Raw genomic sequence first — 22,647 nt, forward strand, 5'->3', positions numbered from 1 at the left:
CCCCCCCCCCCCCCCACTCCAGGGCTGCAGCCTTCTCCCCCTCGTTCCTCCAGCTGTCTGATTAAGACAACCCCTGAGGCCCCCTTCTGCCAACCCCCCACCACCCCCTCTCCTTTTGAGCCCCCAGGCCTGTGAGCAGTGGCGGTGTCATGGAGAAGCAGGGCCGTAGGCGGGGCAAGCGAGATAATTATAATCCTGGAGGGTTTGACTCTCAGGCTGAGAAGCAGGGAGGCAGTTCTTCCTGCCTGGTGTGGGAGCTGGGGCTGAGTCAGAAAAAGCTCCTACAGCCCAGGATCCTATGGGTCTGGAGTGGCTGGTCCCACCTTGCCCTTCCACCCTTCGGCCAGACCTTGAGCCAATTCATTCATTCATTCATGTGTGCATTCACGTGTTCATTGATTTATGCAATGCTGATTATGTACTTATGTATGTACATACCAAGCACTGTATGGAGATTGGGGACAGAGATTAGGGGGTCTGGGGTGACGTGCGTGGCGGTTAACTATGTGCTCTGTCAGCCAGGCTCCATTGGTTGCAATCTTGGCTCCGTCATTATCAGCAGTGCAGTTTTTCATACATTGTTTACGCTTTCTATGCCTTACTTTCCTCATCTGAGAAATGGGTATTGTAAATATACAGAAGAGAATATATACAAACCACTAAGCACAGTGCCTGAAGAATGTTGAAGGCGTACAATATGTTAGTCGTTGTTGTTGCTACTATTATTGTTTTTAAAATTTTTAGTAAAGAGACGAATAATGTACGGCTCCTGCTCTGGAAGAACTCATAGTCTAGAGTAGGGATGGCAAAGAGGTTTTATCTGGTGTGACAACTCTGGCTGATTGGTAGAGGTTGCTTGGAGTACTGTGTCAAGAAAGATTCTGAGGATCAGTCCAGACGCATAAGGAAAAAGAGCATGACTGATTAGTATTAGGTTTCAGAGAATGCAGTGGTGGCCCATGTACCTAGTATCAGCCATCCCTGTTACTGAGTTAGTCCTGGGGAGATGGGGAGGAAATGTCAGGGGAAGTAAAGAATTTAAAGGAATGTAGAGTCAGACCTTATCAGGTATTTGAGGCAAATGTTGGAGGTGTCAGGGTTGCCTAAGAGCTGTTCCTATGCGTCTGTTTCTAAGCACCCACAAGAGAGTGGGTTTTCCCCGCTCCGTAATGGCAAGAGATTTTTGTTAGAAGATACAGGCTTGAATCCTGGGTCTGGCACTACAGGCTGAATGGCCTTGGGCAAGCATTGGACCTATCCTAGGTCTTAGCATCTCCATCTGAATCCCCACCCCCACCATGGATTTTGGTGAGGATTAAATGAGATAGTACAAGTTGAGAAATTAGAGGTAGCAAAGTAAACAGTCAACAGAGTGAAAAGGCAGCCTACGGAATGAGAGAAATATTGGCAAACCATATGCCTCATAAAGGGTTAATATCAAGATTATATAAAGAATTCTCACATGTTAACAACAACAAATAACACAATTAAAAAATGGCCAAAAGACTTGGATAGACATTTCTCCAAAGAAAATATACAAATGGCCAACAAGCATGTGAAAAGATGCTCAATATCACTAATCATTAGGAAAATGCAAATCAAAACCACAATGAGATATCACCTCATCCTTAACAGGATGGACATTGTCAAAAAGCAAAATCAAACAAAACAGAAAATAACGAGGGTTGGTGAGGATGTGGAGAAACTGGAACCCTTGTGTACCATTGGTGAGATTGTAAAATGGTGCAGCCACTATGTAAAACTGTATAGAGGTTCTTCAAAAAATTAAAAATCTAATTTTCATGTGATCCAGCAATTTTACTCCTGGTTATATATATCCAAAAGAATTGAAAACAGATCTCAAGTATTTTTACACCCATGTTCAGTGCAGCATTATTCACAATAACCAAGAGGTGGAAGCAACCTAAATGTCCATCAACAGATGAATGAATAAAGAAAATGTGATATATCCATACAACGGAATATTATCCAGCCTTAACAAAGAAGAAAGTCCTGTCATATGTTACAACATGGATAAACCTTGAGGACATTATGGTAAGTGAAATGAACCAGCCACAAAAAGACAGATATTGCATGATTCTGTTTATTAGAGGTACCTAAAGGAGTCAAGCTCATAGAAACAGAAAGTAAAATGCTTGCCAGGGGCTGACACATGGGGGGATGAAGAGCTTTTGTGTAATGAAACAGGATAGAAAAGTTCTGCAGACTGTGCATATGAACTATATGACAATGTGCATGTGGTCACACCACTGTGCAGTACACTTAAAAATGGTTAAGGTGGTAAATTTTGTGTAATGTGTTTTTACCACAATAATAATACTAAAGAATTGAGAACAGTGCTTGGCACATAGTGAGCACTCAAAAACTGGTGGTTGGCCATTAATAATTTGTTTGCCTTAAAGAACCGGCAGGTAGGAAGGAGCTTTCATTCCTTTGTAATCCATTATCAGTCAAATAGTTCTACTCTGTGGGAAAGCTGAAAACAATCAAGGATTAGTTGGCACAATCAAATTGTTAAAAAATAGAGGATTAGTTGGAAAGAGCTTAACACTTCACACAATTGGCGAATTGCTCAAACAAATTGTGGTAGGTTATATACCATTATGCAAATGTGATTTCATTTTTATGAAAGAGTATTAATTCATATATGACCCGAAAAAGATTTGGAAATTTGAACACCATGAGGCTAACAATGATTGTCCCTGAGTAGGTGGGTTGTGGGTGTATCCATTAGAGTTTTTAATGGAAGCCAACTTGGGCTAATTAAGCAGAAAAGGAGTTTGGTAAAAGAACATTTGGGGAGCCCAGTCCTCAGGTGAATGAATGTCTCACTTTTCAGGAGAGTTGCTTTAACTTGTCTGGTGAAGGAAACACTGACACTGCCAGCAAACTCCAGGTACTCCCACTTGCTGGAGCCCTGCGTGTACCAGGAACTCAATCTCGCAACCACCATGATTCCTGAATATAACTAACTCAACTCTTTGCTTCTGACAGAGGTCCAAGAATAACAATCTTTATGACTAACTGATCAGTATCCCAGAAGAATGTACAAATAAGTCCTTCTTTCAACTCTGAGTCATATCATCCAACTCATGGAGTCCATGGCGGGGGTGGGTAGCTGCTCAATCCAGTTCACTTTGGCCCCTGCTCTCTGGTGGGCAGGTCCTTCTGGTTGGGTTCCTGGGACTTCCCATTGTAGTCAAGTCTCTTCATAGTCGTTAGGTAACAATGTCCCCAGCCCTTGCTAAGCCCTTTGGACCCTTTCTCTTTACTCGTTGGCCTCTGGTATAGGCTTTCTGTCTTTGAGACCCAACCAGTGTCAAGATCATCCTACCCTTCTCCTATCATATAGCACCTTTTATGGGAATGGGGTCCCATTAGGGGTCAGGATGAATCTGGGAAGCTTCAGGGAGGAAGGAGTTCTGCGATGAACCAGGAAGGACAGTGAGGAGTTTTACGGGTGGGTTAGGGGTGCAAAAGAGAGAAGAGCGAGGCCACCCTCGAATTCTGATGGGTCGAGACAAAACAAGCCCCACTCCTCAGTCATGTCAGAACACAGACGAAATATGAACATCGTCCAAACCACAAAAGTGACCCAGCAGCCTCCATCCTGCCTAATGTGAGTGATGGCTGCTTCCTCACGAATTACAGCTTTAGCCTTACTTTCTAGATAACATTTATTAAGATAACCTACTGTAGGCTTACCCCCCACTTCCTGATAGTATTCAATCCAAGGCAAAGCCTCACTTCCCTAAACCGTCTTCCAAATTGCATCACATGAGTCCAAATGCTCTAAGTCCTTTCTAGCATGTTCCTATGGAGATGCCTCACCATTCTCCATGACGTGTGTTCCTCTCATGGCAACAAGTTAACAAACCCAATTTTGTTTAACTGTGGGTGTGTTCTGGTGGTCTTTGACTGGAGAGCACCAATATTTCTCTTCCATCATTCACAGCCCACGGTCTTTCATGCTTCCAGAGCTGTTGGCTGTGTTTGGAATGACTGTTTCCTCCTCCTTTGCCTCACTATCTCTTTATCTTTCAAAATGCATAGTAGTAGTTACAAGTGTTTTTTGAACCCTTCCTGTGCTCCAGGTACCACACTTTGTGTTATTAATTCCATTATGATTTGTATTATTATTCCCATTTTGCAGATTAAGAAATTGAGGCCCAGAGAATTTAGGTAACTTGCTCAAAGCCACACAGATTCAAGATGGCAGGCTCTTAACTGTTACACTGATATTTCCCAAATTTTAGTGCATATCAGAATCACCCAGGCATCTTATTAAAAACGTCATGTCCTGGGTTCTATCACTAGAGGTTTGAATTGAGCAGACGTATTGGTTTCTATTGCTGCAAATGCAGTTTAAAACAATACACATTTATTATATCACAGTTTCTGTGGGTCAAGAATCTGGGCACACCTTAGCTGGGTCCTCTGCTCAGGATCTTACAAGGCTGCAATCGGGGAATTGGGGTGGGCTCTGTTTTCATTTGAAGGCCCAACTAGGGAAGAACCTATTTCCAGACTCACTTAAGTTGTTGGCAGAATTTATTTGCTTACAGCTATACAATGGAGGACCCTGGTTTCTCACTGGCTATAAGCTAGAAGCCGCCCTCAGGTCCTGGAGACACGCAGTAGCTCCCTGACACATAGCCCTCTCCACAGATGGCTCACAGTGTGGCTGTTTGCTTTGTCAGGGCTGGCCAGAGAGTCTCTATAGTATGCTAAGATTGAGTTTTATATAATGAAATGTCATCAGAGGTGTGACGTCCCATCAGCTTTGCCATCTCCTGTTGGTTAGAAGTCAGTCCCAGGTTCCCACTTCACTTAAGGGGAAAGGATTACACCAAGGTATAACACTAGGGGCGGAGCTCAGGGTCACATCTGAGATTCTGCCTGCATGGCAGGTCTGGGGTGGGCCTGTAATTCTTCATCTTAACGAGCCTGCTCCCCACTCCTCCCCCACCAAGTGATTCAGGTGCAGGTGGAAGATGGGAACCTAAACAACAGACAGTGTAATGTGGTAGGAAGTATGTGAGCTCCGCCTCGGTCCAAATCATCTCTCTTGGGACTCCCATTTCAAAAATGGGAGTGATCATTATCATCATCATCACCATCACCATCACTACTTCATAGGGCTGTTTTATTATTTTTGGGGGGAAGGGCAGCTGGCCGGCTTGGGGATCTGAATCCTTGACCTTAGTGTTATAACACTATGCTCTGACTAACTGAGCTAACCAGCCAGCCCTCAGGGCTGTTTTGAGGATTAAGTGAGATCACGAAGGTCCAGGGTTCAGATCCCTGTACCAGCCAGTCACCAACCTCCCCCGCCACAAAAAAAAAAAAAAAAAAAAAAAAAAAACCAACGAGAAATGAGACCACGACTGTAGACTACCTGGAAATGTCAGGTGTCAGCCTGTCCTATGATACTTCCTCCTGGCTCAAGTGGAAAAGGTTTTCAAGGCCCTTCCCATCCAGTTCCTTCTGGCTAGATCTGGTGTTGTTTCTTTGGGACCTCTGCAGCCCCTTTGTTCTCTGTGATCACAGCTCTCATTTGTCATTGATGTTTCCTCCATTGCACTGAGAAATACTGTGTCAGTTATGATAGGCTAGGGGGTGCTGCAGTAACAGCCCCCAAACCTCAGTGGCCTCCGACAATGAACGTGTATTTCTTGGTCCTATTGCACATCTGCTGTGGATTGACAGTGGCTCTGCTCCATGTCATTTTGCTCTGGGGCCTGGCGGATGGAAGAACCTCTAAGTGGGGCATTGCCAACCTCATGGCAGGAGGAAAAAGACATAGTGAATTACGTGTTGGCCCTTAAATCTGCTGGGAAGTGACACGTGTCAGCTCCATCTGCATATTAGTGGCCAAAATAAGTCACATGGCCGTTGCTGAGTTCAATAGGGTGGAGATATAAAGTTTTCTTGAAAGAGGTAAACCAGACTATTTGAGGAACAGTGTGAAAATCAACCATGGAACCCTTACAAAATTTATTTTATGAACCACATCAACAACAAGGCTAATAGTAGTAGCAAAATACCAGGTAATGTTCTCAGTGCTTTGTGTAAATTAACTCATTCTGTCCTCATAACAATGCTGTGAGGAAGGGACTATTATTATCCTCATTTTACCGATGGGGAAACCCGAGGCACTGAGCAGTTAAAGTCCCAGACCCAAGATTGCAGAGCTTAGGTGCAAGCTCTAGGGCAGCTGTGATGGGAAAAGAGTGCAGGACCAGGCAGCAGCCGTGGTACAAAATCCCTGAATCCAGCTGGATCCATGAGGCTCAGCACTCCTCTGGCTGCTCCTCAGTGACCTTCTCCTTAGTGTTGGGCTCTGTGGGGCCCCGTCCCTTCCCATAGCTCTCATTCAGCTGCTCAGCTGAAAATTCTGTGTTTAGGGCCCGCTGAACACCATAAAAATGTCAATTAAGTTGATTTAAAAATGCTCCAAGTCTCATTAACAACAAACTGTTAGTGCCAGTGCAGCCAGACAAGGCTAAGAATAAATAATATGAATATTAAAAAGTTTCTGGTGTCATTAATTATCAATAATAAATTATCCTCTGCCCCCATCCCTTTCTCTGGCTGCCAGGGATGCCTTTCTTGGGCAGGAAGAGTCATTACTACAAGTCTGAGATCTGGCTTTATCATCTGCTGTGGGAAAGGACTGCAGACTTTGTAGATTTGGTCCCCAGGAGTCACTGCTCCCATAACCTCTGGCCTGACTATTTTATTTATTTATTTGCTCTTATTTTTCTTACCAAAACACAATTGATTATGCATATCTGTAGGGTACAGAGTTGAATATCAATACCTGTGTATAAAATGTGATGATCAAATCAGGATAATTAGCATATTCATCATTGCAAAATGTAATCATTTCATTGTGTTGAGGACATTTGATCTCCTCTCTTCTAGTCATTTGATAACATGCAGTAAGTTAATGCTAACTGTAGCTGCCTAGCTCAACTGTACATCAATAGAACTTATTTTTCCTATCTAGCTATTTTGTGACCATTAACCAATTTCTTCGTTATCCCCCCTCCACTTCCCTTTTCCCACCTCTAGTAACCACAGTTCTGTTCTCTCCTTCTGAAAGTTCAACGTATTGTTGTGATTGTCCTTCCTTCCTTTCTTTCTTTCTTCCTTTCTTCCTTCCTTCCTTATTTATTTATTTTTTAGCTCCCATTTATGAGTAAGGACATTTGTTATTTCTTTCTGTGCCTGGCTTATTTCACTTAGAATTTTCTCCAAGTTCATCCAGGCTGCTGCAAATGGCAGAATTTCATTCTTTTTTGTGGTTTATTCCATTGTGTATATATACGGCATTTTTGTTATCCTGGCCTGACTATTTTAAGTCATCAGCAGTCCTGCAGTAGTCTGAACTCACCATGTGAGCCACAACCCAGTCCAGCCTCTGACCCAGGCTGATGTCTGATCAATGTTTTAAGAATGAATAAATAAATGAAAATAAAGGTGCGAGCTTACATTTGTACCTCACAGCCTGAGTATGAGTCTGTTACTCCCTAGCTATGTGGCGCTGAATATGTTACCTAGCTTCTCTGAGTTCTGCTTCTGCGAAATGAAGTTGATAATAATAGCTGCTACTTCAGAGGTTGCAAAGATCAAAAGAGATCATGCACATTAGAGCAGCAGGCACATAGTGAGTGCTCAATAAATATTAGCCATCATCATCATCATCATTTTACCTATAATTGCAATTCTGTGATGGAGAAAATCCAAGGAATATTCTGCGGCCATTAAAAATGATGTTCGCAAACACTTTTTAAGAACAAGGAAAAACGTCTGTATAAGTTAAATAAGGTCAGATTGCAGAATATCATGTGCCTTGTGATCGTGATATGTTAAAATAGACATAAATGGGAAGATATCTCAAAACATTATTGGTGATTTTTTCCAGGTGGCAGAATTATTATGTTTTCTTTGGTCTGTTTTCTGTAGCTTTTAATTTTTTACAATAAGCATGTTTTGTTTATTATGAAAATCTCCCCAAATGGACCAAAGTAGAATGACTGGTATTATAAACACCCATAAGCCCATCACTAAGATGTAATGGCTGTTAACATTTTGCCCTATTTGTGTCAACTTTTCTTTTCCTTTTGAGTGAAATATTTCAAAGTTTCTGACACCAGGTTATTTTATTTCTAAATATTTTAGTATGTATCCCTAGAAAAATAAAAAGATGTTTTTCTACCTAACCACAATGTCATGATCATATCTGACAAAATTAAGAATAATCTCTTAATGTTATCTAAGACATAGTCCGTATTCAAATTTCTCCAATTGTCCTTTAAATTTTTGGTTTTTTTTTTTTACAATGGATTTGTTTAAACCAGGATCCAATCAAGGACAATAAATTGCATTTAGCCATTATGTCTTCTAATTCTCATAAAATCCAGAGCAACATAGCTCCGACCTTTTGTTCATCACGTTGACTTGTTGAATAGAACAGGCCAATTGTCCCATTGAAGGGCCCAGCTTCTGCTTTTGCCATTTCTTTGTGGCTGCATCACTTTTATCATATGAAAATGCTGTGATTAAAAAAAGTTCCCCTCTGTAGTTCCCAACTGTGTAAGCAATAATAACTAACTACATTTTCCATGTGGCAGGCACCACTCCAAGCATTTTATATTTGCTATCTTATTAAATTCTCACTATAAACTCATGACATAAGGACTCTTTTTATCAATGATTGAAATGAAGCACACAAGTAAAACAACTTGCCAAGGTCATAGAGCTGGGCAGACCAGCTCTCAAGCCAGCATTCTTAACTACATGCCATATTAAGTGAGTGGAGAGATGTGCTGCAAACTAAGAAGGAAAGTGGGGAAGCCAGCTTTGCCTCCCCTTATGAATGATCAATGAAAACCAGGAGCAGGTTCCCCACAATGCTCAGGGAGTGTTCTGAAGTGGCATTGGCAAGACTAAATCTGTTTTTTGTTTTTGTTTTTGCCAGAGCTTGGAGCTGTCTGGGCCATCTCCAAGCTTTCCTTCTGTTTCCCTTTCTTTCATTCTTAGCAGGTTAGAGGGTTCCCTAAGAAGCTTATGTTTTTCCCTCGCTGGGCTTGAGAGTCCCTGGGTCTGCTATTTATAGGCAAGGAGACATCAGACCCAGAAAGCACCCTCAAGGGAGGTGCCTCATACCAGTGCTTCCATAGCTACTAGGGTGGGGGGACACATGGGCTTTACCAGCTATTACATTCTTGAGTCTTCCTTCATGAGAATTCTGGGAAAATCAGGCAAGTACACAGGAAAGAACACTGGGAGAGGAGTTTAAGCACCTGCATTCTTAGCTAGATTTGCCTCTGCTGTGGACAGGCTATACGTTTTGGGCCATGGTACCCAACTTTCCTAGGCTCAAATGTCTTTCTGTATTTTATTAGATTATATGAGGATAAGAGTGGGAGCACTTTGAAAAGTAACAGTGAAGACATAAGAACTCCACTTTAGGGCGTGCTGTGGGAGTTGCAAATTTAGATGTGCAGTCTGGCTGGGTAGGTAGCACAAGATTCTAACATGACCCCAGCCCAAAGCTATGGTTGACTCATCAAGGAATTGGCCACCGATCTATGCTGAGCCAGTGAATTCCTGCCCTGGGATTTTTGGGCATGGAAAGGGGGTCATTTTTTTCTGTGGGCTTAGGTCCAAACTCTGAAACAAGAAGCATTGCTACACACGTTTCCTGACTATGGAGGAAGACAGTTGATGAGGGAGGGTGAACGCAACCAAATGAGAGGGGGAGGAGAGAGAAAATTGAGACCCAGATTTCAGCTGTCCTTGGGATCTAGATGCATCCCTGGGGTTTGACTGTTCAACTTTGGTTTGGCTTCTCTGAGTCAGCTATTTCTCCTATTTTTGGCTTAGGCTGCTGTGCAATTTGTTTCCAATCTGTTATTTCTAAAAGTGTGTGTGGTAGATTAGGCACTAGGACACCCTTAGCTGTCCAAAGAGGGGCAAAACTGGTGGGAACCAGGAGCTTAGAGAACACCTCTTAGTCCCTCTACCTCAGTTAACAACTAAAGCCGAACATCATCAACCACTTTGCCCTGTGAATCCAGGCAAGTGAGTGGCTCTCCTGATTTCAGGCCTCCTGATTTCTATCCCAGGGTCTTTTCCATCTCTTTGATTTGCATCTTTTATATCTGGGCAGAATATAATAATAGCATGTTAAGAAACAATAAACTTTCCTATTTTTTTAGTACATACTAGTCTCCTCCCTGTGTAAGATAGTTGCATTATCTTAATAGCAACTTAGTGAGGAAGCTATTATTACTCTCATTTTGCATAGTGGAAAACTGAAATTCACAAAGGTTGAGCAAATTGCCCCGAAGTCACACAGCTAGTAAAGCACGGAACTGGGATTCAAATTCAAGCGGTCTGGCCCTTGAGTGCTCATGCTTAGTCACGGTGCTCTACCCCATCTTTGGCTTCCTGCTCTACCAAGAGTGGCAGTGACATATACTCCTTTGAGCCAGTACCTCGCTGAGTCTTTGAGCGAGACAGCAGTCCCAAGAGATCTGTCATTTCTTGCATCTTACGGCTACTGTCATGAGAATATTATTCTTGGACTTGTGTTATTTACCCAAGATTTGCAAGACTGCTTCTTGCTTAGTTAGCAAATACTTCTGCAAATATAGATAGAAAATTGGATTTGCTTACCTGAGAGTGGTGAGAACTCCAGGCATTCTTGGGAAAGGTGTTGGTGCAAACATATGTGGGTACAAATAATGCTCAGAGTCTTACTCATCAACCCAATGGGAGAAGAAGGGATTCTTTTTATAAAATCAGCTTTATTGAGGTATTATTGTATACAAAAATAACTGCACATGTTTAATGTACACAACTTGATGAGTTTGAACATATGCATACACCATGATACCATCACCACAATCGAAGTGATAAACATACCCATCAGAGGAAGGGATTCCTAATGTCTTTATGCAAATGTAGCTTTGGTGCTTATAAACAGAAAGTCTGCAATGTGGTAGCCGGGAATGGTTAACTAATGTTTCTTCCATGTTCACTAAAATGGCAAAGGGCAATTTATACCAAATGCCAACTTCTGATCATCTGTGATAGAACCACCTGGGGAGGCTTATTATAAAATTCAATTAGTTCCAGTGTTCTATGGCACAGTAGGGTGACTATGGTTAACAGTTAAGTTTTGTATATTACATAATAGCTAGAGGAGAGGCTTCTGAATGTTTTTGCCACAAAGAAACGATAAACACATGAAATGATTGATACTTCAACTAACCTGACTTGATTATTACACAACATATATGTGTATCAGAACATCAGATTGTATCCCATAAGTATGTACAATTACAATGTGTCAATTCAAAATTTAAAGATGCAGTATATGAGTTATCTAACCCCATATCTTAGTGGCTTAAAACAACAACTAGTTTACAAATGAATCAGCTATTTGGGCAGTGTTCAACAGGAGTGTCTTTGCTGGAACAACTTAACTGAGGACCAAGGTTCCACTTTTGAGATGACTCACTCACACGGCTGGCAGGTTGGTGTGCTTGTTGGTTGGGAATTCTGCCAGGGCTGAGGGCTGTGGATATTGTCTCTTTTCTATGTAAGCCTCTCCGTAGGATGCTTGGGCTTCCTCACAGTGTGGTGGCTGGGTTTCAAGAGTGAATATCCCAAGGGAACAAAGTAAAATTACATTGCATTTTTCTGATCTACGCTTCTGCTGTACTGTATTGGTTGAGGGATTAAAAAGGCCCACCAAGTTTTGAGCATTCATAAACTCAACCTCTTGATGGGGGAAGTGGCAAGGTTCTAGAAGAGGATGTGGGATGGGAAATATTATTGTGGCCAGCTTTGAAAAATGCAATCTGCTACCTACAAATTCCCATGACCCTATCACAGACCTGCAGAATCAGAATTCTTGGCAGCAGGGCCCAGGAATCTGCATTTTAATCTCTTCCATAGAACTTCTCTTGATCACTGAATTTTAAGATTTCTGAAGTGGGGATTGGTGAGCATCTTCCACAAGACAGTGCTAACATAGCAGTTAGGTGTAGTTGACTGGGATCAGAAACCTCGGCCATGCAACTGATTTCCTGTGTGACTTTGGGACAGCAATTTACTATTTCTAGGTTCATTTTTCTTAGCTGTAATAATTATACACACCTCAGAGAATTATTCTGAGGATTGAATGGTATAAAGCATATAAAATGCTTAACGTGGTACCTGATACAGGTTTAGTATTCAAATGATGTTATTACTATAGATCTATGAGGTCTGTAATACCTTACTTCTCCAAAGCACGGAGTTGGGTTTATTGTACTTTAAACATCTTGGCTTTTAAGACCCACGCTTATGATCAGAATCCTGGCTGCTGCCCTCTACTGTTGATGATGGGAATTGCAGTTCCAGGAGCCAGGGAAGAGAACCGCTCCCTGCCCTTTCCCCATTCAACAGGGCCCCATCCACCTGCCAAAAACCAATGTGGCTATCTCCCAGGGAGGCAGTAGCTTCCTCACAGCCCAGTGGCTGTAAGACTGTGAGGCTTATTGGATTGGACTCCAGAAATCTAAGCTCAAATCCTAACTCTGCCACATAGTACAGCTGGGACCTTGGGTATGTACTTAGGAAGTACGTCACCACCCTGAGTTTCCGTGTCCTCAACCAATATATGGGGACACCAGTTCCAACCATGTGGGTTTGCTCTGAGGCTTAGATGAGCTCATGTAGAACATGAGCATCTAGGGAACGTTTTGGTACATGGAGAGTTGGGTGTGTTCTGCTCTTACCAGGGGTGCCTCAGCCCCTTGCAGACAGCTGAATCTCTCTCCATTTGAAGAGATGGGTTAGGTCAGGCAGAGTGTGCCTCTAGGGGGCTCAGGGACATGGGCATGCTGGAGCCCAATGCTGTGCCGTGGCTGTGGAAGCTCCTTTCCTTTGCTTTCCATTGGAGTTTTATGCTTTAATTATGTAGCCTGGGCTGCCCTGACACCTGGGAGCACACAGACACACAGATGTGCATGAACACACCCACCCAGGACTCCCTGCCATTGTGGCCTTTGATTTATTCTTTAAGCAGAAGGTAATATATGTGCATGCCAAAAACTAATCAAGCTCTGCAGTGAAAAATAAACCCCCTCTTTCACCTGCCTTCCCCCCACTGTCTCCCAGCCACTTAGTTTACCTCTCTTGAAGCAACCACTATTACCAGTTCCTTGGGTATCCTTCCAGAGATATTCTGTGGATATGCAAGCATATAGGTCATTTTCTTAAACAGATAATGCTTTCTGATTTTTTAAATAAACTTTTTATTTTGGAAGAATCATAGATTTATAGAAAAGTAGCAGAGAGAATACAGAAAGTTCCCATATACCTTTACCCCGGTTTCCCTTAATGTTAACATCTTACTTGACCCTGGTGCATTGGTCAAAACTAAGAAATTAACATTGAGGCATTGCTGTTAATGAAACTCCAGGCTTTATTCTCACTTACTGGGTTTTCCACTAATGTCCTCTTTGTGTTCCAGAGTTCAATTCAGAATCTCACATCACATTTAGCATATGTACTTTTTCAAAAACAGAAATCACAAAAAACTCTTCACTTTTTTGTGAAAAATAAAACAAAAACATAACTGCAAACAAAACAGCCACAAAGACAAACCCCACAAATATACCTAACTAAACAAAGAAATCTGTGAAGTATTATACCTGCCATGTATCAAAAACCGAATATATGCCAGATGCTTTATCTAGTTTCACTGTCACAATAGCCTTGATTTTGCAGATGAGGTAACTGAGGCTCAGGAAGGTGGAATGACTTGCCCACAGTTGCAGAGCTTGAGAAAAGGTACAGAACTGTGCTCCCAGCCAGGTCTGTTGGCTCCTGGTTCTGGTTGCTGAATCTAAGTCTTTCTTCCTTTCCCTGTAGTCTGAATCCTTAGGAGGCTTTGCCTAATGAAGAGAAATGTTTTTTATGCAATTTGGATCTGACCGCTGGACTTGGTAACAATTTATTTTGTGACTTCCCAGTACAAATGGAGCTCTTTTTTAGTAACAGTGACTCTCAGAGGGCAGAGCTAGGAATTTTAATTGGGTGAGAGGCATCAGCGAATAGCAGAGTGAGCACTCAGTGGTGGTGGTGGGGTGGGGTCAGGAAGCACCTATTCCAGTCTTACCTGGCTATGTGACCTTGGGCAATAATACCAATGCTGATTAATAACCATAATAGCCCCCACTTATTGATCTCTTATTATGTATCAGGTGCTGTGCTAAGCGATGCAAGTGTATCACCTGATGTAATCTCCTCAGCAATACTGCAAGGGAGGCACAATTTTCATCCCCATTTTACAGAGGAGAAAACTGAGGCTTCATGCATTACACAACTTGCCCAAGGTCACACAAAAAGGAAGAGGTGCATCCAGGATTTGAACCTGGGCAGAGGGGTTGCAGAGCCTGTGCTTTTACCATGGTGCTAGAAGACTGATACAAATATGAATATAACACAGACATGGTTAGTAGCTAATATTTATTTTCTGAGTGACACACACCATTCCAATCACTGTATGCAACACGTTTAATCCCTGCAATGACCCTATGAAGTCAGTACTATTATCATCTCCATTTTTCGAATGAAGAAATTGGTTTTGCATTTGTTCAGTGAAGTGGTCACTTTCTTGCTGCTCCGTGTCATTTACTAAGAGCTGTCACTTTCAGAAAAAGTGTTAAGAGAGGCATGGACTCAGGTAATGTGGGATGAGGGCTGGTTTTTGACTAAGTCTCATCCTTTCCTTCTTAAAGAGAAGCTGTGGGAGCTGCAGGAGCTCAGGGAGGCAGCTGGACAAGTGCCTCACCTGTACCTCCTCTGCAGGCTGGAGGCACAGGCCGGCTCCCCGGGGCTTGTCATGCCTGTCTTCCATCAGTCCCAGCTGGGCAGCTGGCCTCCTTGGCAGAGCAGGCTACAGCCGGAGGCTCCTGGGCACTGCAAGGCTTGGTGAACTGTGCAAGGAAGGGAGGCTCTGCCAACATGTCACCGGCCAGCTCCCCCATGGGGACCATCTGGGACTCACTGAGGTGGAGAGCCAAGGCTGGCCAATGGCTGCCTCCTCTGCCCGGCCAGCCACACCTTCCTGGGCACATGCCAGGAGCACTCAGCCCAGGAAAGGTGTCGGAGCACCAGGGGACAGCAACATCTCAGTGGAATCTCTTCTTCTTTAGGCCCCAAAGGGCCCTATAAGACAATAATAATCATACTGGCAACTGACATTTACTAAACCCTTGCTATGACTGGATACTATGCTAAAAGTGCTTTATGTGCATTATCTCATTTAATCTACTCCTTATACACCCCTACATTGTAAGTACTATTACTCTCCCCATTTCATAGATGAGGAGATGGAGGCACAGAGAGGCTAAAGGATCTACCTAGGGTTGTGCAGCTGGTAAATTTCAGAGCCAAGATTCACATTCTATTTTTTTTTTAATCCTGGCTGGCAGGCATGAGTCCTAGATTCTAATCTTTGCTCTCTCTTTTACTGCTGAGTAATTCTATTCAGTCCCTTGCTCTTTCTGGTCTCTAGTTTCTTCTTCTGTACAATGCAGAGCTTAGACCACATTTTCAAAATGTGTTTATCAGAGTCCCAGAGTTCTGTAATGTGCTATGGTTTGGGTGGGAGTGAGGTTGGGAAAGAGGAGAAGTTGAGGTGCATCAGACTCCCGACGTCCTACTGCCCCTTTAACCTGAGATCAGAGCTCCACTTTTAGCTGCTTCCTATGTTAGAGTTATGCATGAGAGTTGGCTTGCAAAGGGGGTTCTGCTGCTTAAGAAAAACTTGAACACTAAGATTTGCAAATCTGATATTCTTGTACCCTAAGAGTAAAGGAAAATGAGCTTGGAGAGGGTAAATGACATCTAAGGAAGCCCAGCAAATTGGCAATTTAAGAAAGTAATATATTGGTTGATACTGCAGCTTCTGGAGCCAGACACAAATGGTTTCAAATCCTAGCTCTGCCAATTACTAGTGGTGTCCTGGGGCAGAGTCAGCCCTTGATGGTTAGATCAGGCCTGTTTTATTACCTCCAGATGCTCTGAGTGGGATAGTTGATGCCCTGAGTTATTTCACTGGTGGAGGGACTCAACAACTGGGTCATCTTTTCTTTCCCTTTTCACTGCCAACCCCAACTCCCAACCCAAAGGGCACAGGGCACCCAAATGTCTTTTGGTCTGCCCAGTCATGATGTATATACTAGAGGTACCCAAGGACTATCCTCACTCAAAGAATAATTTGTAGGGACCGGCAACCTCTTCTGGAATTTACCTCCAGCAATGGGGTCTATATTCATGGCCAGGGAAAGGGCTGTGCTTATGACAAGAAGACATGAAAAAGAGACTGTGCATGATCCTTAGTAGCTGGGTGACCTTATCTTACATCTGTAGGCTTTGGTGTCCTCATCTTTAAAGAGTGGTGTTGGGGGTTTGATAAACCCAAGGGCCCCCAAAGCATCCAGATGGCATGCTTCAATGACCCCAGGCGCCAGGAAACACACCTCTCCTTGGTATCCAGGCATTTCCCCTGAGACATCTTCTCCTTAAGTGCAGACTCATGAGTCAGTCATAATTCACTGAGTCTCCCTCTTTATCTGTGGGGTGAATGATGAGACTTTTGAGCATCCCCAGCCTTGGGTATTAGCCTGAAATGGTCTGACTTCAAAGCTCTGTCCTGAGGGACTGTTCTGACCCAGACACAGTCGAATGGGAAATTTACATAGGCCCAGCATCTCTACACAGTGGAAAGTGAGCTTGTAAGGGAAGATGTTTCCTAAAGGGGAGGCCTGGGCCTCTTCTGGGCATGGAAGCTGCCCTACAACGGTGACTGTGAAGAAGCACCCAGGTGCTTCCTCTGTGTTCAGAGCATGGCCCGCGTGGGTACAGGGAAGAGCGCCCCTGCTGTCTTTCTCTTAGAGGAAGAGTTGCTTATTTGGTTGATGCTGATGGAGTCATGTGGGCAGGTGACCAACTGTTAAAAGATGACACACATGTTTTGCTTCCTCCTCTCTGAAGCCCAAGAAGTAAAAGACTCAGGCCATTTCATAATGGCGGTCTAGCCATCTCTCTCCCTCTGTCCCTTTCCCTTAGCCGCACACACTTTGGTGTCTGCCCTCTGTTCATGTCCTTCTGGTTTGTCAAGCAGTGTGGTCAGTGCCCCACTCACATGTCCTTGCCCCCCCAAAGGTTACTCATGGAACATTCACGTGCATGCTGATGGCTTCCTGCATTTCTCCATGTAGAGCATAGGCTGGAAGCCTGGGGAGTAACCTCAGCCAATGAGGGATGAGGGGGTGGATGGGTCTCCCAGCTTTCTTGCCATGCAGAGGAATAATAGGTACATTCTGCTAAGACACATCCCTATACGACCTTCACTACAGTGCTGGGGGCGGGAGGGTGACTTTACTCCCATTTCACTGATGAAGAAACTGAGGCCTGGAGAAGTTAGTTAATTTTCCCAAAGTGGTAGAATACAGGACTTCCTACTCCCAGTTCACTGTCATTTTCTCAGCAGAACACCTTGGTGTCTGGTAGGTTCCTGTCTGATATATAACAGAACACTGGGCAAAGACCAATGAAGAAGGAAATTTTCTACCGCTGTCTTCATTTCAGTTCTCAAGACTACCAGTGGGCTTGTTTAGGAAAAGCCTTGCCCTTTAATGAGAACGATTGATACATGAATGGGTCACGAGAGCAGGAAGGGATTTTAAGCCTTTTGGGTAAGATAATATGGAAGGGTTAACTAGCAGCTTGGTTGATCCCAGGGTTCAGACCTTCAGGAGAAGTCACAGAATCATAGAATGTCCAATGTGGAAGGCAGCTTTGAGGTCATCCTGGCTAGTCTAAACCTTTCCTTTACAAATGGAGAAACTGAGGTCTAAAGACGAGAAAGTCCTTAAGGTTACCAGGCCGGTAACGCAGACGTTAAGATCTGAGAGAAAACAAAGAAAATAGAGGTGATTAGAGTCAAGTTGTGCTAAAATCAGGAAACCACATGAACTTGCTAAGGTGGGAATGGCAATTTGGGGCCAACTCTAATCAATTGATGGGACTACCAAGAACACAGAACTGAGCAAATTTGTGAAGCCCTGTCTAAATTTTGAGAGTAATAGTTCAAGAATTGATTAGTAATGTCTGCCTTGGCATAAGGTAGGTAAACACTGTTAATCTACCACAAGATAAAGACAAGGTCAGGAAGGCTGGGACCATGGTTAAGATAGGGTAGGAAATGCTTAAGTGTTAGAACCCACAGGCTAGAATTTGGAGGGATGATGGATGTGATCACCAGTGACAAAATAGTGCCTAGTCTGGCATTCAGGTTACTCAGCAACCCTACTTGATTTTTTGCTCTAATCTTTTCTCTCAGTATTCCATCATGCTACTTTGGAATCTCTATAACCTTGCAGATTGTAAACACACTTCATTTTACACAGCAGGCACTTAAATCAAAAGTTCTGGGGCCGGCCCGGTGGCGCACTGCTACAGTGCGCCGCTTGGGAGCGTGGCGGCACTCCCGCCGAAGGTTCAGATCCCACATACAGACTGGTTCCCGCTCACTGGCTGAGCGAGGGGCGGGTGCAGCACCAAGGGTTGCGATCCTGTTGCCGGTCCCTGTCCGGTACAGGCGCGACACTGAGGGTTGCGGTCCGTTGCCGGACATGAAAAAAAAAAGAGACAAAAAGGAAAAAAAAAAAAAAAGTTCTGAATCCTACTCCAATTTTTGCCTTTAACCTCTTGTCTAAAGCACTAAAGTTGATTAGTCCATTTGAGCCTCAGTTTCCAAATATGCAAAATAAAAGTGTTCAGCCAAGTCATAATTTCTCAAAAAGCATTAAAAAAAAAACCCCACCTCAATATTTCTGTAGGATGGTAGCACTATTATGTGAAATAAATAGGCTTCCATGATCACTTTATTTTGGAAGGTTGCTGGATTAAAAAAGCATTTTTAACTGCATGACTTCTCAGATCCTTTAATATAAGAATTCACTGTAAAGTGACTCAGTTTACCACATACTTGAAAACAGAAAACACACCAGATAGGACAGTCTTAAAGGTCTTTCAGCTTCAAAATGCTATAATTCTTTATTAATTTTCCTAGACAATAGAGGCATAAAGAGAAGCATAATCAATGATTGGCTCATTTCAGTTCTCTGCTGTAGACGTGATATGGTGGTTCATCTTTAACAATTTTTAAGAGGCTTAAAGGCAAGTGGCAACATTACGGTCATTTCTTTAGTAGAACCTTAAAAGAGAAATCAATTAGACTGAAAACAGTTGACACAAGTTGTTCCTTAAGACCAGACTAGATTATTTCAGTTGCTTTAACAATGTGACTGGTGATATAACCAATTGGGAAAACTGGCTGCAGAACAGTGTTGCCTTTTTTTTTTTTGGACATAGTCTTTGTTGATATAGCTTCTTCTGTGAAGAAGGTTTTCCATCTGAAACTCTTAAGTAGCAAAATCCTGCTCAGCATCCAAAGCTGGCTGGTGGGTTTCGCTTTGCAGCATAGCATGAGGTAGAGCTGTCGTGATCCCATACATACCATGTTAGTCTCTGCATGTGTGGTGAAGTTCCAGTTGCCCGATCAAAGATGGTTCTCCACACTGGGGAGTTGTCCACCCCAGTGCAACTCCAGCTGCCTGTGTTTATCTGCAGAGACAGGCCATTCCTTAGAACGAAGGGCTGTCTTCTTTCTTTATTCAAAAGAGGTTACACCTATTTGATCTACCTTTCTACAAGTCTGGTCACAGATAATGTCAAACGCTTCATACCAATAGTTTTCATCAAGGACTAATCGATTTCATGGTCAGCATTGATACACAAGAATGGAAAGTGTAGAGGCATCATAAAAAGTGTCCATGGATTTAAAACAAATGTCAGTGCTTAGCCCCACCCCTGGAGATTCTGATGAGCAGATCTAAAGTGGGCGTAGGCATCTGTATTTTAAAAAGCTCCACAGATACTAAGAGACTGGATACACAAAGTGTGGCTTATTCATACAACAGAAAGCTGGCTACTCAGCAGCTAAAAATAAAAAGCTGTTGATACATGGAGCAACATGGATGAGTCTTCCAGAGATCGGGTTAAATGAAAAAAGCCAGTCACCAAAGAATACACCGTGTAGAATTCTACTTATATGAAGTTCAAAAAAAAAAAAAAAAAAAAAAAAAAAGGCAAAACTATTATATGGCATTAGAACTCAAAACTGTAATTTCTACTTGGTGTGGGGAGTGGGATTAACAAGGGAACTTTCTGGGCATGGTAAGACTATTTTGTACTTCATTTTACTTGATGGTCTATGCAGATGCACACGATATCAAAACTTAAACTGAAAACTTAAAAGATATGCATTTTATTGTATATAATTTATACCTCATTTAAGTAAAGCAGTCTAACTTCCCATAGGTCCCCAAATTAGAGTTCTGCACCTGTGCCAAAGTCCAAGAATGATCATCTTCACACTAGGGAGGGACGTAATACAGTTTAGGCCAGCCACAGCCTCGAGAAATGAAACACCTTCTTGTCCTCTGCCTTATATTGCACAATCCCCCATCTTCATTTACCTTCCAGGATTTCCCCCACCCTTTCTCTGTCTTTTAGATAATAAAACCCGGGGATTCAACATAAACAACCAGCTCAATAATAGATCCATAGGTCTCAAGTAACTGCCTCTTTCCTGTCTCCATTTTAGCTGCCATGTCCACATTCCTGGAAGTAGTCCCCCTTTTCAGGCTACTTTGAAAGGACCTCATGTTTATTGAGCACCTACTATATGCCAGGCCTTGATGACTCCTTTACCAAGGCTATCTCCTTTTCAAAATAGCCATAAGAAATAGGTATTTTTACTGTCCCCCATTTTCCAGATTAGCAATTGATAAGGGAAGATAAATAATGGCCCAAAGGTGATGTGTTAGTTTGATTGGGCTGCCACATAAAACGCCATGAACTGTATAGCTTATAAACAACAGAAGTTTATTTTCCTTGGGGCTGGGAAGTTCAAGATCAAGGCCCAGCAAATTCCTGTTCAGTGAGGTCTGGGGTTTTGACTCATAGATTGCATCTCCTGGCTGTCTTCAAACGGTGGAAGAGGCTACCTAGTGCTCTGGGGTGTCTTTAATAAGGACACTAATCCCATTTGGCCCTCATGACCTAGTCACCTCCTAAAAGCCCCATCTCCTAATACCATCACCTTGCAGGTTGGGATTTTTACATATAAATTTTGGGGGACACAAACATTTAGACCATAGCAGGTGACATTAGACTAAGTGGAGGAGGAAGGATTAGAACAGTGATAGCGAAGCCTCTTAGAAGACCACTTTCCTTCCAGAACTTGAGGGGAGAAAGGCAGAGACGAGCTGTTGGAGACACAGGTGAGTGTAAAGGGGGCAAAGGTCCTCACCTGACTATGACTTTCAGGCCCAGTTACCAGAATCCCAGCCAGCCAGCCCCGCACACTCAGGCCATCCGTGCTGTCTGGCCCACCCCTTCTGGTTGCTTACAAGTGGCAACCTCAGGGAGACTTTTGTTTAGCACAACTTAGGAAAAACAAGTAAGCAGCTGGGAGATGTAAATGTCTTTGCTTTTAGGATTCTGGCTCCCTGAGATCAGAGGAGTGGGTTCCCGTACGGGGGTGGCGAGGCTCTGGGAGAAGCACTGGAGCAGACTCTGTGCGTGCATGTATGTGTGCACGCGTGTGTGTGTGTGTCGGCGCGCCTGTGCGTGGAGGGGGGATTGCTGTACCCTGCGCGAGGCTCTGGGGGAGGAGGAAGCGGTAGCTGAGATCTGAATAATTGATTCTTCAGCCTCACCAGACGCCCGGGAACGGGCGGAGAGCGTGGATCTAGCACCACGGACAGCGGCGCCCGCAGCCACAGGCGCCCCTGTCGCCAGCCAGTCACCTATCCGGCGCCCCAGGAGCGGGTGGCCTCGCTCCGCGCCGCCGCCGAGGGACTGCGGGGTCTGCCTCGGCCCGCCTCCGGGGACGGCTGCTGCGGGCAGGAGACGCTTTCCCCTCCGGGGATCCAAGCCTCTTCGGCTTGTGCGGGGGCCGCTGCGTCTCGCCGGGGGCTGAGAACAAGTCTCTAAGTTGGTGTGGGGGACGCCCCTGCCTTCCTTCTCCTCTTCCTCGGAGGCGACCGCAGCAAAAGCACGCCCCAGGAACCCAGCTTTGCCAGTGCTGTGAGCCAGGGTGGCCAGGCATTCTCCGGAGTCCCGCCGGGAAGTGGGGAGCCGAACGCCCGGCGCGGAGCTGGCCCCGCAGTAAAGGGCCCGGAGGGAGCTGCTTCTCCCTCCCGCTGCTCATTCGGCCGGGGACCGCGGGGATCCCCGGCCACACGCGCGCGCGCGCTCCCACACTCACTCCCACACGCGCACTCGCCCTCACACACACCAGCTCGGAGCTGGGCTGCGGAGAGAGTGCTCGGGCGCGCTCGGAGCACCGGACAGCTGTCGTCCCGAGTGGGGCAGGAAGCCGAGCTCCGGCTCTTGGAAAGAGGCGCCGAGGGCTTAGTCGGAGCATGGGCCTCGGTGAGCGCTGAGGGTCGCGGCCGCAGCCATCAGCCCTGGAGATGA

At 44.2% G+C, this 22,647-nt stretch overlaps 1 protein-coding gene across 1 annotated transcript in view; it reads right to left on the reverse strand.

Moving 5' to 3' along the window:
* The window catches only part of LOC103590388, a 37,207-nt gene that overhangs the window by 13,778 nt on the left and 782 nt on the right, over positions 1-22,647 (reverse strand). Inside the window, 1 exon segment of the mRNA XM_008572607.1 lies at positions 21,817-22,370. Within this exon segment, the coding sequence (XP_008570829.1) occupies positions 21,817-22,370 (554 nt within the window).

The sequence above is a fragment of the Galeopterus variegatus genome, unplaced genomic scaffold (assembly GCF_000696425.1).
Source record: "Galeopterus variegatus unplaced genomic scaffold, G_variegatus-3.0.2 Scaffold811, whole genome shotgun sequence".
Lineage (NCBI taxonomy): Eukaryota > Metazoa > Chordata > Mammalia > Dermoptera > Cynocephalidae > Galeopterus > Galeopterus variegatus.